Genomic DNA, 18,296 nt, shown 5'->3' with positions numbered 1-18,296 from the left:
ACAAATGAGAGATCAGTCAAAACACAAACATGCAAAATAATTCAAAGAAAATGGTTTATTGCGTTACCAGTGATCCATTTGTTCCTGACCCACCAGAGCCTCATGAAAAAAGCAAGAAAGAGAAATCCATAAAGTATTGTTGATCTTAACATTCAAGGTCAAGTCATGAGTGTTTAATTGTCATATGTACGAGCAATGGAACAATGAAATTCTTACTTGCTGCAGCTTAATAGGTCCGTAAAGGCATAGAAGATCACAGAAACATAGAAATTAGGTGCAGGAGTAGGCCATTCGGCCCTTCGAGCCTGCACCACCATTCAATATGATCATGGCTGATCATCCAACTCAGTATCCCGTACCTGCCTTCTCTCCATACCCTCTGATCACCTTAGCCACAAGGGCCACATCTAACGCCCTCTTAAATATAGCCAATGAACTGGCCTCAACTACCCTCTGTGGCAGAGAGTTCCAGAGATTCACCACTCTCTGTGTGAAAAAAGTTTTTCTCATCTCGGTTTTAAAGGATTTCCCCTTTATCCTTAAGCTGTGACCCCTTGTCCTGGACTTCCCCAACATCGGGAACAATCTTCGTGCATCTAGCCTGTCCAACCCCTTAAGAATTTTGTAAGTTTCTATAAGATCCCCTCTCAATCTCCTAAATTCTAGAGAGTATAAACCAAGTCTATCCAGTCTTTCTCCATAAGACAGTCCTGACATCCCAGGAATCAGTCTGGTGAACCTACTCTGCACTCCCTCTAGGGCAATAATGTCCTTCCTCAGATTAGGAGACCAAAACTGTACGCAATACTCCAGGTGTGGTCTCACCAAGACCCTGTACAACTGCAGTAGAACCGCCCTGCTCCTATACTCAAATCCTTTTGCTATGAAAGCTAACATACCATTCGCTTTCTTCACTGCCTGCTGCACCTGCATGCCTACTTTCAATGACTGGTGTACCATGACACCCAGGTCTCGCTGCATCTCCCCTTTTCCTAATCGGCCCCCATTTAGATAATAGTCTGCTTTCCTGTTTTTGCTACCAAAATGGATAACCTCACATTTATCCACATTATACTGCATCTGCCAAACATTTGCCCACTCACCCAGCCTATCCAAGTCACCTTGCAGTCTCCTAGCATCCTCCTCACAGCTAACACTGCCCCCCAGCTTAGTGTCATCCGCAAACTTGGGGATATTGCCTTCAATTCCCTCATCCAGATCATTAATATATATTGTAAATAGCTGGGGTCCCAGCACTGAGCCTTGCGGTATCCCACTAGTCACTGCCCGCCATTGTGAAAAGGCCCCGTTTACTCCTACTCTTTGCTTCCTGTTTCCCAGCCAGTTCTCTATCCACATCAATACTGAACCCCCAATGCCGTGTGCTTTAAGTTTGTATACTAATGTCTTATGTGGGACCTTGTCGAAAGCCTTCTGGAAGTCTAGATACACCACATCCACTGGTTCTCCCCTATCCACGCTACTAGTTACATCCTCGAAAAATTCTATAAGATTCGTCAGACATGATTTACCTTTCGTAAATCCATGCTGACTTTGTCCAATGATTTCACCACTTTCCAAATGTGCTGCTATCCCATCTTTAATAACTGACTAGCAGTTTCCCCACTACCGATGTTAGACTAACTGGTCTGTAATTCCCCGTTTTCTCTCTCCCTCCCTTCATAAAAAGTGGGGTTACGTTTGCTACCCGCCAATCCTCAGGAACTACTCCAGAATCTAAAGAGTTTTGAAAGATTATTACTAATGCATCCACTATTTCTGGAGCTACTTCCTTAATTACTCTGGGATGCAGCCTATCTGGCCCTGGGGATTTATCGGCCTTTAATCCATTCAATTTACCCAACACCACTTCCCGACTAACCTGGATTTCACTCAATTCCTCCAACTCCTTTGACCCGCGGTCCCCTGCTATTTCCGGCAGATTATTTATGTCTTCCTTAGTGAAGACGGAACCAAAGTATTTATTCAATTGGTCCGCCATATCCTTGTTCCCCATGATCAACTCACCTGTTTCTGACTGCAAGGGACCTACATTTGTTTTAACTAATCTCTTTCTCTTCACATATCTATAAAAACTTTTGCAGTCAGTTTTTATGTTCCCTGACAGTTTTCTTTCATAATCTATTTTTCCTTTCCTAATTAAGCCCTTTGTCCGCCTCTGCTGGTCTCTGAATTTCTCCCAGTCCTCTGGTATGCTGCTTTTTCTGGCTAATTTGTACGCATCATCCTTCGCTTTGATACTATCCCTGATTTCCCTTGTTATCCACGGATGCACTACCTTCCCTGATTTATTCTTTTGCCAAACTGGGATGAACAATTTTTGTAGTTCATCCATGCAGTCTTTAAATGTCTTCCATTGCATATCCACCGTCAACCTTTTAGAATTAATTGCCAGTCAATCTTGGCCAATTCACGTCTCATACCCTCAAAGTTACCTTTCTTTAAGTTCAGAACCATTGTTTCTGAATTAACAATGTCACTCTCCATCCTAATGAATCATAGTTGTGTGGTTAGTGTTATGAAGTATTCAAAAGCCTGATGGTTGCTGGAAGAAGCTGTTCTTGAACCTTGTCCTTGGGACTAAAACTAGAAGTGGACCCTGGAACACTTTCCTCAAAGGTTGGCTGTGGATGTTGGGGATTTTAGGGAAGGGCCTTTTCCTGCTCTGTACCATTCTACGTTCTATTCCAGGTATACTATTGGTTCATGTACATGGTGCTTCACTCACTTTACATCCTTACATAGTATATCTTCTATGACTTTTATTTCTACTTGATATTGTTGCATAATAATACCATTCTTCCCGTACAGTCCTTCCCTGAAGATGATGTATGCCACATGGAAGAGAAGGAAGCAAGCAAAGGTACATTTCCAAGTTTTGAGGAGCAGCAGGTAGAGCTGCTGCCTCACAGCGCCAGAGACACGTGTTCAATCCTGACCTTGGGCACTGTTATCCATGTGTAGTTTGCATGTTCTCCCTGTGATCGTGTGGGTTTCCTCCGGATTCCACATCCCAAAGACGTGCAGGTTTGTAGGTTAATTGGCCCTCTATAAATTGTCCCTAACAGTGACAAGGAGACCGTGCAAACTCCACACAGACAGAGGTTGTGATTGGCCCGATCTCTGAAGCTGTGAGGCAGCAACTCTACCAGCTGCGTCTCGCTGTGTTGTTGGCAAGCGTAAAAGTGTGGCCGTTATTTTTCTTTAACTCATCTGAACCTACACCTCTCCAATAGTGACCTAAATTTAATTGTAGAATTAATAACTGCAGAGGAGGGTTTCTGCATTTTTTCTTGTTTCAAGTTTCCTCTGCTATTTTAAATAACTAAAATAAGCAAATGTTAACGTTTTTTTAATTAACTGTCAGTATGCATAGATGATTGGAAAATGCAATGAATATGGCTACTGGGGACACAGGAACTGCAGATGCTGGAACCTTGTGTAGTACACCAAGTGATGGAGTAACTCAGCGGGTCTGAGTCTGAAGAAAGATCCCTGCATGGTTATCCATGTCCTCCAGAGATGCAACCTGACCCATTGAGTTACTCCAACACTTTGTGTTCTAATGAATAGCACTAGCATTGATTTCAAGCAAGTGCATTAGTATGATGTAATAAGCTTGATGGTCCTTGTCGAATATTAGTATTTTAGCGGTCCGTTATATGTTACAGTTGATGTTGCCTCAATTTATGAGGAAGCGGTGGCATCCACTTACATGAATGGATCAGAGAGGGACACATGTGTGTGGACAAGAGTAGACACTGGGAGGTAAGTCTACACAAAAAGACACAGAGTGCTGGAATAACTCAGCAGGTCAGGCAGCATCTGTGGAGAACATGGATAATAGACAATAGGTGCAGGAGTGGGCCATTCGGCCCTTCAAGCCAGCACCGCCATTCAATGTAATCATGGCTGATCATCCACAATCTGTACCCCGTTCCTGCCTTCTCCCCATATCCCCTGACTCCGCTATCTTTAAGAGCCCTATCAAGCTCACCCTTGAAAGTATCCAGAGAATCGGCCTCCACCGCCCTCTGAGGCAGAGAATTCCACAGACCCACAACTTTCTGTGTGAAAAAGTGTTTCCTCATCTCTGTTCTAAATGCCTTGCCCCTTATTCTTAAACTGTGGCCCCTGGTTCTGGACTCCCCCAACATCGGGAACATGTTTCCTGCCTCTTGCATGTCCAAACCCTTAATAATCTTATATGCTTCCATAAGATCCCCTCTTTACCTTCTAAATTCCAGAGTAAACAAGCCCAGCCGCTCTACTCTCTCAGGATATAACAGTCCCGCCATCGCAGGAATTAACCTTGTGAACATACGCTGCACTCCCTCAATAACAAGAATGACCTTCCTCAAATTAGGGGACCAAAACTGCACCCAATACTCCAGTTGTGATCTCACTCAGGCCCTTAACAACTGCAGAAGGATATCTTTGCTCCTATGCTCAACTCCTCTTGTTATAAAGGGCAGCATGCCATTCGCTTTCTTCACGGCCTGCTGTACCTGCATGCTTACTCTCATTGACTGATGAACAAGGACCCCCCAGATCCCGTTGTACTTCCCTTTTTCCCAACTTGACACCATTTAGATAATAATCTGCCTTCCCGTTTTTGCTATGAAAGTGGATGACCTCACACTTATCCACATTAAACTGCATCTGCCCACTCCCCCAACCTGTCCAAGTCACCCTGCATTCTCATAGCATCCTTCTCACAGTTCACACTGCCACCCAGCTTTGTGTCATCTGCAAATTTGCTAGTGTTACTTTGAATCCCTTCATCTAAACCATTGATATACAGTATATTGTAAATAGCTGTGGTCCCAGCACCAAGCCTTGCAGTACGCCACTAGTCACAGCCTGCCATTCTGAAAGGGACCCGTTAATCCCTTCTCTTTGTTTCCTGTCTGCCAACCAATTTTCTATCCATTTCAGCACTCTACCCCCAATACCATGTGCCCTCATTTTGCTCACTAATCTATGTGGGACCTTATCGAAAGCTTTCTGAAAGTCCAGGTACACTACATCCATTGGCTCTCCCTTGTCCATTTAACTAGTTACATCCTCGAAAAATTCCAGATTAGTCAAGCATAATTTCCCCATCGTAAATCCATGCTGATAGGTGACGTTTCGGCTCTTCCAACTTGTTTTGTTATTTATTTCAGACAACGGGTTGCCTGGCCACTTTAGACACATAAAGCCAAATAAATTGCGGTGTGGTGGATTCAGTTCCAGTCATCACCACTAAAGAAGAATGTGGAGAGGGTGCAGACGAGGTTTACCAGAAAGGTGCCTGGGTTAGGGGGTTATTAGCTGTAGGGAGATGTTGGAGAGACTTGGATTGTTTTCCCTGGAATGTTGAAGGTTGAGGGGAGACTTGATGGAAGTTTATTTAGTTTGAGAAACAAAGAACTGCAGGTGCTGGTATAATAAATACTTTATTGATCCCCTCAGGGAAATTCAGATGTCCAGAAGCTCCCAATCAACAAACCCACAGATTCAAAACGAACGCAGACAGAAAATACATAAAATACAATGTGGACACTACCTGAGAGCAATAAATACTTAAAAAGACCAATAATTAACAGTTAAAAATTAATAATTGCAAAATGCATCCCCCTACAGCCTAGCGGTCCGAATTATAAAATCTAATGGCTGCAGGGGTGAAGGATCTCCTGAACCGCTCCGTTCTACAGGGCAGGGAGAGGAGCCGGTTGTTGTTCCGAGTGCTCTTTTGACTCTCCAGAATTATATGGAGGGGATGCCCGGGGTTTTTCAGGATGACCTGCACCTTGTGCCTCATACGCCTCTCAAGCACCTCCATCCCAGAGTCTACTCTCCCCTCCAGCACTGAGCCAGCTCGATTAACCAGTTTGACCAGCTTCCTATTGTTTTTTGCACTAATGCTGTTGCCCCAGCAGACAACAGCGTAGAAAATAACGCTTGCAACCACTATGCCATCTGAAGAAGGATTCTGACCCGAAACGGCACCCATTCTTTTTCTCCACACACACTGCCTGACCCACTGAGTTACTCCAGCACTTTGTGTCTATTTTTTTTAATTTAGTTTTAGTTTTTTTTAATAATATTTTTATTAAGAGCATATGTACAGATGACAATAAAAGACAAACTGGTTACAGAATTCTTACATAACTTCAATTTTTAAGATTATTTTTAAAGAAAAGAAATAAAGAAAGAAAGAGATAAGAGAAACTGTAAACCAATAGAAAAGAAAGGAAGCATGAAAGAAAGGAGATTACAAATATAAAGATTGTGGAGATAGATCCGGGAGATGTTGAGTATAGTTGTTCATCCAACCCTAAACTCAAGTTGAGAACTTTAATTTTGTGTTAAAACAGTTTACTTTTTTAAAAATTCAATAAATGGGGACCATATTTTTAAAAATATGCAAGGTCTCGGTCATTTCCGTAATCCACATTTTAATTGTGGTGGTTGCTGGTTTTTTCCAAAATTGAAGTATTAATTTTTTCGCAGTTAATAATCTGTAATCAAGAAAGTGTCTCTGGCTTATCGTAAGGTTTACGGTATGTTCTGATAATCCTAATATTATTAATTTTGGATCTGGGTCCAGTTGATTATCGATAACTTTAGAGATAAAAATGTTTAAATGTCCGTCCAAAAATGTTGCATTTTTATGCAAGTTACAAAAATGTGAGTTAAATTTGGCTTCTTTGACATTTATCACAGAGAGGGAAGTACTTGGGAAGATCCTATTTAATTTTGTCTTCGAATAGTGTAATCTATGTAATATTTTAAACTGTATTAAGGAATGTCTAGTGTTTAACGAGCAATGATGTATATTGTAAACTTTCATCCCATGTGTCTTCCCATAATGAAAGTTTTAGTTTTTTTTTTAAAGTTCCATTTATTGTCACGTGTGCCAGTGAAAAGGTTTTGTTGCATGCAAAGTTTAAAAATATGTGCGGGGACAGTTTTCACAGAGATGGTGGTGAGTTCCTGGAACGTGGGGTGAAGGTGGAGGCAGATGCAACAGTGACATTGAAGAGACTTTTGGATAGGTACACAGATGTGCAGGGAATGGGTGGATATGGGTTATGTGCAGGCAGACAAGAGTTAGTCTTAGCATCACGTTCGGCATAGACATTGTGGGCCGAAGGGGCTGTTACTGCGCTGTGCTGTTCAATGTTCTATATTAAACTTTTTATGTAATAATTTTAGATCATAAGGGTTTGCGGATGACTTGTCAGAACTTTTAGTAATCCTCCTTGTCATATTTCTGCAGGACCACCAAACAAGATTATATATCCCAATGGCCACAGAAAATTGCACTATACAGGTAACAATGAACGAAAGAAGATTCAACAGGCATGTCAAAATGAGGAACAGGTTAAATTGAACAAATGATCAAGCAAAGTGGAACCTGACCCTTTGGCAGCATAAACCTGTAATTTCCAGGATGCCAGCACTGTTACATCGGGGACAATAGACAATAGGTGAAGGAGTAGGCCATTTGGCCCTTCGAGCCAGCACCGCTATTCACTGTGATTATGGCTGATCATCCACATTCAGTACCCCGTTCCTGCCTTCTCCCCATATCCCTTGATTCCACTATCTTTAAAAGTTCTATCTAACTCTCTCTTGAAAGTATCCCGTGAATTGGCCTCCACTGCCTTCTGAGAGAATTCCACAGGTACACAACTCTCTGGGTGAAAAAGCTTTTCAGATTCAGATTCAAACTTTATTGTCATTGTGCAGTGTACAAGTACAGAGACAACGAAATGCAGTTAGCATCTCACCCAGAAGTGCGAACACAGAATAATGGAACAGTAAAATATATATATGTACTAGACCAAGTGCAGACCCGTTGGGTCTGTTCCCCCAACGTGCGGTTGAGGGGAGGGAGGCGGCATGCGGCGTCACACACATTAACCACCCCCCCACACACACTAACTACCCCCCTCACACAAGCTAACTACCCCCCTTGTTAATATATTAATATTATTAATTTGCTCCTTTTACCCCATAATCGGCCTATCTACTGACGCATAGCCCCCAACTCGCAGGCGCGTCTAGAGAGGGGGGGGGGGGGTAGAGAGTGAGGGCAGAGAGAGATGGGGGTGTGCGTGCCACCCCTAGACCTTCTGTAGTCCACAATGAGCTCCTTGGTCTTCTTGGTGTTAAGGGCTAGGTTGTTGTCAGCGCACCATGCTGCTATGAACTGGACCTCCTCCCTATAGGCCGACTCATCGTTGTCGCTGATGAGGCCAATCACCGTTGTATCGTCTGCATACTTGATGATGGTGTTAGTACCATGTACAGGTGTGCAGTCGTAGGTGAAGAGGGTGTAGAGGAGAGGGCTCAGCACACAGCCCTGTGGAAAGCCAGTGTTCAGGGTAATGGTTGAGGAGGTGTCGTTGTCTGACCTAACAGACTGGGGTCTGTTGGTTAGAAAGTCCAGTATCCAGTTGCAGAGGGAGGGCTCGATGCCCAGGTTGTTGAGTTTGGTGATCAGTTTGGAGGGGATGATGGTGTTGAATGCTGAGCTAAAGTCGATAAACAGCATTCTCACGTAAGTGTCTCTGTTGTCGAGGTGGGAGAGGGCCGAGTGAAGTGCCGTGGAGATGGCATCCTCTGTACTCCTGTTTTTGCGGTAGGCAAACTTGCGGTAGGGGTCCAGTGTGGGAGGTAGGCAGGCCTTGAGGTGTGCCAGGACCAGCCTCTCGAAGCACTTAGTGATGATGGGAGTAAGTGCAACTGGGCGGAAGTCATTGAGGCTCGCCGCAGTGGAGTGTTTTGGCACCGGCACGATGGAGGTGGTTTTAAAGCACATGGGGACAACTGCTTGGGCAAGTGACAGGTTGAAGATGTCAGTCCAGACATCTGTCAGCTGTGCAGCACAGGCCCTGAGGATGCGCCCGAGGATGCCGTCAGGGCCAGCAGCCTTTCGTGCATTAATCCTGCTCAGTGCCGCATACACGTTGATGGGGGTGAGTGCGAGGGACTGGTAATCAGCAGGGAGCACAGCCTTGATGGCTGTCTCTAGATTGTCCCTGTCAAAGTGGCCATAAAAGTGTTTTAGCTCCTCAAGGAAGGAGGCGTCACTGAATGTAGGGGTGGAGTTGGTGGGTTTGTAGTCCGTGATGGCCTGGATGCCTTGCCACATAAGCCGGGGATCGGAGTTGTTCTTGAAGCGCTCCTCAATCCTGAGCTTATGGCAGTGCTTGGCCTTCTTGATGTCCCTCAACAGGTTAGCCCTGGATGAACTGTAGGCCCGAGCATCGCCTGACCTGAAAGCGGTGTCACCTGCCTTCAGCAGTAGTCTGACCTCTCTGTTCATCCATTGCTTCTGATTCGGGAAAGTGGTAATCCGTTTGAGGGAGGTGACACTATTGATGGTGGAGTTTATAAAGTCCAAAACAGAGGATGTGTAGGAATCAATGTCCGTGTGGGAGTCAAGGGTGGCCTGGGCTGCAAACGCCTTCCAGTCAGTGTTTCCAAAACACTGCTGAAGTGTGGAGACTGCTCCCTCTGACCAAACTTTAACTGTCCTCACTGTGGGTTTAACACGTCTGATGAGTGGAGAGTAATTGGGGAGCAGGAACAATGAGAGGTGATCAGACTGTCCAAGGTGGGGGAGGGGGATGGCTTTGTAAGCTTCAGCCATGTTGGTGTAAACTTTGTCCAGTATCTTATCTTCTCTTGTGGCAAAGGAGACATGTGGTGGAATTTGGGGAGTACAGTCTTCAAGTTGGAGTGATTGAAGTCACCCGCAACAATGAAGGCTGCCTCGGGGTTGTGAGTGTTGTTTGCTAATGGCAGTATGCAGCTCTTTCATTGCAAGCTTAGCATTAGCATCCAGAGGAATATAGGCTGCAGTCACAACAGTGGAAGTAAACTCTCTGGGCAGATAGAACGGTCTGTATTTAACCATGAGAAACGCTAGGTTAGCTGAGCAGTGACTCTCGATGATGGTAGTGTCCATGCACCAAGCTTTATTTACATAAATGCACAGACTCCCACCTCATCTCCATTCTAAATGGCCTACCCCTTATTTTTAACCTGTGGTACCTGGTTCTGGACTCCCCCAACATCGGGAACATGTTTTCTGCCTCTAGCATGTCCAAACCCTTAATAATCTTATATGTTTCAATAAGATATCCTATCATCCTCCTAAATTCCAGTGTATACAAGCCCAGTCGCTTCATTCTATCAACATATGACAGTCCCGCCATCCTGGGAATTAACCTCGTGAACCTACACTGCACCCCCTCAATAGCAAGAATGTCCTTCCTCAAATTTGGAGACCAAAACTGCACACAATACTCCAGGTGTGGTCTCACTAGGGCCCTGTACAACTGCAGAAGGACATCTTTGCTACTGTACTCAACTCCTCTTGTTATGAAGGCCAACATTGTCTCATCTGCAAATTTGCTAATGTTACTTTTAATCCCTTCATCTAAATCATTAATGTATATTGTAACTGCGTATATGTATATGTATTGTAACATAATGTATATGTATACTGCGGTCCCAGCACTGAGCCTTGCTCAGTCACTGCCTGTCACTAGTCACTGCCTGCCAGTCTGAAAGGGACCCATTAATCCCTATTCTTTGTTTCCTGTCTGCCAACCAATTTTCTAACCATGCCAGTACCCTACCCCCAATACCATGTGCTCTAATTTTTCCCACTAATCTCCTATGTGTGACCTTATCAATGGCTTTCTGAAAGTCCAGGTACACTACATCCACTGGCTCTCCCTTGTCCATTTTCCTAGTTACATCCTCAAAAAATTCCAGAAGATTAATCAAGCATGACTAATGCATCGTAAATCCATGCTGACTCGGACCGATCCTGTTACTGCTATCCAAATGTCCCGCTATTTCATCTTTTATAATTGACTCCAGCATCTTCCCACCACCAATGTCAGGATAACTGGTCTATAATTCCCTGTTTTCTCTCTCCTGCCTTTCTTAAAAAGTGGGATAACATTAGCTACCCTCCAATCCACAGGAACTGATCCTGAATCTATAGAACATTGGAAAATGATCACCAATGCGTCCACGATTTCTAGAGCCACTTCATTAAGTACCCTGGGATGCAGACCATCAGGCCCTGGGGATTTATCAGCCTTCAGTCACATGGGTCTACCCAACACCATTTCCTGCTAATGTGAATTTCCTTCAGTTCCTCTGTCACCCTAGGTCACTCTGGCCACTAGTACATGTTGGAGATTGTTTCTATCTCCCTCAGTGAAGACAAATCCAAAGTACCTGTTCAACTCCACTGTCATTTCCTTGTTCTCCATAATAAATTCACCTGTTTCTGTCTTCAAGGGCTTTGGTCTCAACTAATTTTTTCTTCTTCACTTACATAAAGAAGCGTTTACTATCCTTTATACTCTTGGCTAGCTTTCCTTCATACCTCATCTTTTCTCCCCGTGTTGCCCTTTTAGTTATCTTCTGTTGCTCTTTAAACGTTGTTGATTAAAACATCATATTATGGTCACTACTTCCTAATGGCTCCTTCACCTCGAGTTCCCTTATCAAATCCATTTCATTGCACAGCACTAAATCAAGAATTGCCTTCTCCCTGTTAGGCTCCAATACAAGCTGTTCAAAGAATCCATCACGAAGGCACTCTTCAAACTCCCTTTCATGTGGTCCAGTACCAACCTGATTTTCCCAGTCTACCTGCATGTTGAAATCTCCCATAACAGCCGTAGCATTACCTTTGTGACATGCCAATTTTAACTTAATTCAACTTGCACCCTATATCCAGGCTACTGTTTAGGGGCCTGTAGATCACTCCCATTAGGGTCTTTACCCTTACACTTCCTTAGTTCTATCCATACTGACTCTACATCTCCTGATTCTATGTCACCCCTCGCAAGGGACTGAATTTCATTCCTCACCAACAGAGCTACCCCACTTCCTCTGCCCACCTGTTTGTCTTTTCGATAGGAGGTATACCCTTGGATATTCAGTTCTCAGCCCTGGCCCTCTTGCAGCCATGTCTCTGCTCATCCACTTTATTTCTTATATTTCGTGCATTCATATATAATACTTTAATCCATTACTCCCTTCATCCTTCACATCGATTCTTATTTCACTTGGCCATACTCTCCTATCCCTTCCTGAGCTTTCTGCCCCATCATTTCTTTACTATTCTTATACTCTCTTTCCCTTTAACTCCATCCTTGTATGTACAATTTGTCTCCTCCCCCCACTATTTAGTTTAAACCACCCGTGTAGAGTTGGCAAACCTGCCTGCCAGAATGCTGGTCCCCCGCTTGTTAAGGTGCAACCCGTCCCTTTTGTACAATTCACCCTTACCCCAAAACAGATCCCAGTGGTCTAAGCATCTAAATCCCTGCCCCCTGCACCAGCTCCTCAGCCACACATTCAGATCCCCTATCTCCCTGTTCCTGCCCTCACCAGCACGAGTAACTGGAAGCAAACCGGAAATAACCACCCTGGAGGTCCTGCTTTTCAGCCTTCTTCCAAGCTCTCTAAAGTCACGCTGCAGAATCTCTTTCCTCTTCTTCCCGATGTCATTTGTGCCAACATGCACTACCACTTCCGGCTGCTCACCTTGACCCTTGAAGATGCCCTGTAATCGGTCCGTGACATCCTGGATCCTGGCACCAGGGAGGCAACTCACCATCCTTGAATCCCACCTGTTGCCACAGAAACCCCTGTCTGTACCTCTCAGGATTACCACAGCTCTGCCTGATGTCTGTCTCTTCGGCTTTGCTTCAGCGCCACGTTTTGACTCGCAGACCTGTCCCCCGCTCACAATGGCAATGTCTTCTGTCCCGACAGCTTCCAAGAGGGTGAACCTGTTTTCAATAGGTACATCCCCCGGGGTCTCCTGTACTCCAAGCTTCCTTCCCTCATCGTCACCCACCTTCTCTCTTCCGTTATCTTCAGTGTGACGATCTCGCTGTAGATCCTGTCCAGGAAACTCTCGTTTTCCCAGATGATCCTGAGGTCATCCAGTTGCCTCTCCAGTGCCCCAACACGATCCTTCATGACCTGGACACACTTTCCACAGTTGTAGCAGCCAGAGGCACCAGTAGTGCCCTTGACCTTCCACATCCTGCAAGCCTCACACTGAATCAGCTGCCTGTCATTTTTTCACTGTCTCACCCTCTCCAACTTTCCTTTTCTCAGCCTCCTCGCCGAAGTCTCTCGAGCCAAAGACTCGCTCTTTTCTCACAAGGCACTTCCCTCGACAAGGCCACTCCCCGACAGTCCACTCCCCTAGAGCAAACCTTGCTTATATTGGCTGATAAATTAACTAATTCGCTAACTTACCGATTTGCGAATTAACTTACCGATTTGCGAATACTTGTGACCCAATAAGATATACTTTGTTTAAATTATTTTTTATAGGGCTTCTTCCCTATCTACCAGTAGATTTATCTGTTTCAAGAGAGAGCTAGATAGAGCTCTTAAAGATAGCGGAGTCTGGGGATATGGGGAGAAGGCAGGAATGGGGTACTGATTGAGGATGATCAGCCATGATCACATTGAATGGCTGTGCTGGCTCGAAGGGCTGAATGGCCTACTCCTGCACCTATTGTCTATTGTCTCTTGTCTATTGTCCTTTACAATTGTGATAGCTTATTAAATTCATGGTTCATCAAACAAGAGCCCCAATGATCTTTAGCACTGAGCCTACAAAACTTCAGTGCCTCGGCAAGAGTCTCTAATCAGAATAATGGCAATTTAATCTTGTGTAACCAAGAACCCTCGCTCTGGTGGCCCTTATAGGGAAGGAAGATTTCTGTGGTTTAATGAGAAGAGCAGCAGCATAGATTCATACAGCACGGAAACGTGCCCTTTGGCCCAACTCGTCCACACCGACCATAATGCCCCATCGACACTAGTCCCATTACCTGCATCTGGCCTAAATCACTCTCAACCTTCTCTATCCATGTACCTGCTTTGTTCCACCACCTAGATGCACCTATTCACGCAATCTAAAGCAAGCAACTTCCACATCTTGTCAAAAACAAGTCATTAAAACTCCACAGCCCACATAGATCATGGTCTGGAATTTGCAGAGCCACACTAAGCAGTTGCTGTGCACTGAAGAGCAAAGTAAGATTTTTCATTTTTTGAATTAGTTATGAAATATATATCTAATCCTCTAACATTGTAATTTCCCTGTTGGTCAATGGTTGAGTAGTAAGTTTTAGTTTTGGGATTAGAATTTTGTTGAATGATAAAAATCTAAACCTAATGTTTGGATTTTGCCAAGCACTCATTCAATTACATTAGTAATTAGTTCCAAATGCTCATTTAGAAAGGATTATCATCATGAACACACGTGGTTAGTGGTTCTTTGAAAATCTGCATTTAGTAGCATACGCAGTTCAAAATAATTTAGTACAGTAAGGTAAGTAAAATAGTTAAGTAAGTTAGGTTAAGTAAGTAAAATAATAATAATTTGCTTTATCATCGTTACTTTTTGCATATCTTTCATTCATTGTTTATTATCTCTCTCCATCACCGTCTATATCTATTGGTTCCCTGATCCCGAACCAATCTGAAGAAGGGTCTCAAACCGAAACGTCAAGCATTCCTTCTCTCCAGAGATGCTGACTGTCCCGTTGAGTTACTCCAGCTTTTTTTGTGTCTATTTCATGAATGTCTATGGAGTCTTCAATACAAATTCAGAAATTAAAAACTTACATGTTGTTTGATAGAAGAATGGTATTTTAGAGAAGAATATTGACACTGGATACTGTCAGTCATTGGGAATAGATGTGATAATTTGTTATACCTTCTGACTACCTTCTAACTATCCATGTATAACAGACAGGAGCTTGAAGAAGAAAAAGCCTCCATACTGGCTCTGGAGAATATGATTATCCCACCATACTTTCTTTCTGACGTGAACAAGGCTCTCGACACATCCCAGGTATCACTTCAACCCATGTGACTGTGTGGATTTTCTCCAGGTGTCCCAGTTTCCTCTCACATCCTAAAAATTTGCAGTTTGTACGTTAATTGACCTTTGTAAATTGTCCTTATTGTGGGTGATTGTTGATCGTCATGTTCTAGGTGGGCCGAAGGGCCTGTTTCCACATTGTTTCACTATACTAAACTAAAATGATTCAATTATTTAAGATTAAGATTCCATTTATGAATGAGGGCTATTTAAGGATTACAGCAAAAACCTCAGTGCTTTAATTTAGTAATTGCACCCCGACAGAATGCAGAGGTTGACAAAGTTGGATTATGTGGGATCAAGGGTGCTGATTCCAGCATCTGCAGTCAAATGTGCTTCCTGTTCAACGTGGGCTTGGTTAGTGGTGTCTGAGGCACGCTCATACAGTTCGGACACACTCATACAGTTTGGTGCTTCTCCCAGCATGTCCTCTGGATTTTAGGTTTAGGTTTATTATGGTCACATATACCAAGGTAGAGTGAAAAGCTTTGTATTGCATGCTACCCCAACAGATCTGATATACCATACCTAGATACAATCAGTTCAAACCCAAACACAATACAGTCTGCCAAATATAGATCTCAGCATTGTAGCGCATCAGTTCCATAGACAAAATCTAGCATCCGCAATGGGATAGAGCTGGACAAGGGTTTGGACTTGATTATGTTCATCATTAATCCCGTCCAGATTCTGCCACTTATCCAGACACTAGTGGCTGTTTGCAGAGGCCAATCAACCTACCATATTGGTGCGACGAAGAAGCACCCGTATCAGCTGTTCCACTGTGCTGCCCTATACTGCGGGAAGCATTGGGACATTGCTTGGTGGTTATCAGAGCAGGAATCAGGAAGAATAATTTTGTGTGTAGGTTTCCATGCACATATACCAAAGCAAACGTCTACTATGTTCTTAAGTTCATATTGTAAGTGATAGGAGCAGAATTAGGCCATTCGACCCATGAAGTCTACTCCACCATTCAAACATGGCTGATCTATCTTTCCCACTCAACCCAATTCTCCTGCCTTAACCCCATAACCCCTGACACTCATACTAATCAAGAATCTATCTATCTCTGCCTTAAAAAAATATCCATTGACTTGGCCACCTTACCCTTTTGTGACAGAAAATTCCACAGATTCACCTCCCTCTGACTAAAGAAATTCCTCCTCATCTCCTTCCTAAAGGAACGTCCTTTTATTCTGAGGCTATGACCTCTGGTCCTCAACTCTCCCCGTTGTGAAAACATCCTCTCCACGTCCAATGGCACAATAAAAGCTGGTTTTGTACCCCATTTATACAACACGAGAAGCATACATATTTACAATATAGATAGAATGTACCAATAACCACATTGCAAAAGCACAAAATAAAAATACCCTGTAATTTCTTATGAATGAAAGGCCTTGGCACGTACAGGAAAGAGACTAATGGTTCGTTCAGATTTCCGAGTCAATAATATTCAAGAAAATCTTCTTCTTCTTCTGCTTCTTGCGTATGACATGCACAGCCTAAAGTTGTAAGACAACTTGTTCTGTTTGATCTTCCATTTGTGCACGCCAGGTTGATTGCATTCATCGAAATGGGGTGGACCATGTGAAGGTTGCAATCTCCCACCCCCTCAAGAAAATTAGATCTTGAGATTGCCCAGTAGTTTGGAAAAATGTAATTTACCTCCCTGACAATTTTAAGATTCAATGACTTTCTCTCCAATTTCCCCAGTTCCATTCAGTCTCTGGTCTCATTCAGCTCCCCCACCCAATGCCATTATACACCATCCCAGTCCCTAATTCCACCTCACAGGTCGCATAAGCCCCTAATTTCTGCTGCCTTCAGTTACTTAACAGCAGTAGCTGGATATTTTTTCATCTCTGCTGCATGGGCAGCTTGATAGAAATGAAGATACCTAAAATGTTGCCTATCCATTCCCTTCACAGATGCTACCTGGCCCACTGTGAAACAAATATCATTTGTTCATATATAAAACAAAATCTATATATATCTATATAAATATATACAAAACATATATAAAAACAAAATGTTAATCTAAAACGTTGTTTTGTGCAGGCATATGGTATGAGTTATTCACCTAATCACACGATGACAGCTCCAAGTTCATCAGATTACCCTGATTCAGATGTGGGTGAGTATTGGCTTAATATTGTCTCTTCACGCTGATCTTCAGTTCTAGTTCTATGTCATCCCACTTTCGCGTCCACTCCCTACACACTAGGAGTAATTTACAGAGGCCAATTAACCTACGAATCCGCACGTCCTTGGGAAATGGGAGGAAACAGGAGCATCCAGTAGAATCCCACGCGTTCACAGGAAGAACGTGCAAACTCCACCCAGACAGTATCCAACTTCATGATCGATCCTGGGTCTTAAGCGCTATAAGACAGCAGCTCTACCAGCTGTGCCACTGTCCTGCCTTTAAATTAAAAATTAAGAAGTGAAGAACTTCTTGCATGCTACCCATATCCAGGCAATTCTTACCACACATGAGTACAGTCATCCAAGATGGATCAAGGAAGATTAAAAAGTCAAAGCAATGGTTGCAGAAAACTGAGTGAACCAACACGTGAACCAACCTTAAAAGGACTGAATGAAGAGAAAGATTCATCAGGAGCCTCCTATTAAAATTAAGATGGGGATTGTGGAGAATGAAATGTAAATGTTCTGCCTGGCATAGAAGGTCACAGTGACCTTCCCATCACAATGACTGACTGCAATGTGAGATACATCAGCAGGAGTTAAAGTCTTGGAGATCATGACAAGCAGCCCAATGACCCAGAGTAAAACATTTAGAAGATTGAGGGGGGATCTTATAGAAACTTACAAAATTCTTAAGGGGTTGGACAGGCTAGATGCAGGAAGATTATTCCCGATGTTGGGGAAGTCCAGAACTAGGGGGGTCACAGTTTAAGGTTAAGAGGGAAGTCTTTTAGGACCAAGATGAGAAAATCATTTTTTACACAGAGAGTGGTGAATTTGTGGAATTCTCTGCCACAGAATAATAATAATAATAATAATAATAATTATAACATATCTTTTATTGTCATTGCACGTCAGTGCAACGAGATTTAGTGTGCAGCTCCACTGATGTACAAGAAAGGTAAATAAATACAATACATAAATAAGCAAGCTGAATTGATTGACGTGACCATCTGAGGGAGACTGTCCAAAGGGAGTGGGTGGGGGGGCACTCATTAGGGCCGGTTCAGAGCCGCTATAGCTCTTGGGATAAAACTGTTCCTGAGTCTAGAGGTTCGGGCGTAGAAGGCCTTGTAACGTCTGCCGGAGGGAAGTAGTTGAAACAGGCCGTGGCAGGGGT

General features: G+C 43.5%; 1 protein-coding gene across 1 annotated transcript in view; it reads left to right on the top strand.

Annotated features, from left to right (window-relative positions):
- Nucleotides 1–18,296, top strand: part of spag17 (sperm associated antigen 17) — a 224,565-nt gene that overhangs the window by 142,157 nt on the left and 64,112 nt on the right. Inside the window, exons 42-46 of the mRNA XM_033033446.1 lie at nucleotides 2,833–2,884; nucleotides 3,693–3,789; nucleotides 7,289–7,342; nucleotides 14,833–14,935; nucleotides 17,030–17,105. Coding sequence (XP_032889337.1) covers nucleotides 2,833–2,884; nucleotides 3,693–3,789; nucleotides 7,289–7,342; nucleotides 14,833–14,935; nucleotides 17,030–17,105 — 382 coding nt within the window. The remainder of the gene's footprint in view (nucleotides 1–2,832; nucleotides 2,885–3,692; nucleotides 3,790–7,288; nucleotides 7,343–14,832; nucleotides 14,936–17,029; nucleotides 17,106–18,296) is intronic.

The sequence above is a fragment of the Amblyraja radiata genome, chromosome 14, assembly GCF_010909765.2.
Source record: "Amblyraja radiata isolate CabotCenter1 chromosome 14, sAmbRad1.1.pri, whole genome shotgun sequence".
In the NCBI taxonomy this organism is placed as follows: domain Eukaryota; kingdom Metazoa; phylum Chordata; class Chondrichthyes; order Rajiformes; family Rajidae; genus Amblyraja; species Amblyraja radiata.
Note: the sequence above shows the minus strand (reverse complement) of the source record. Positions and strands in the feature narration are given on the sequence as shown.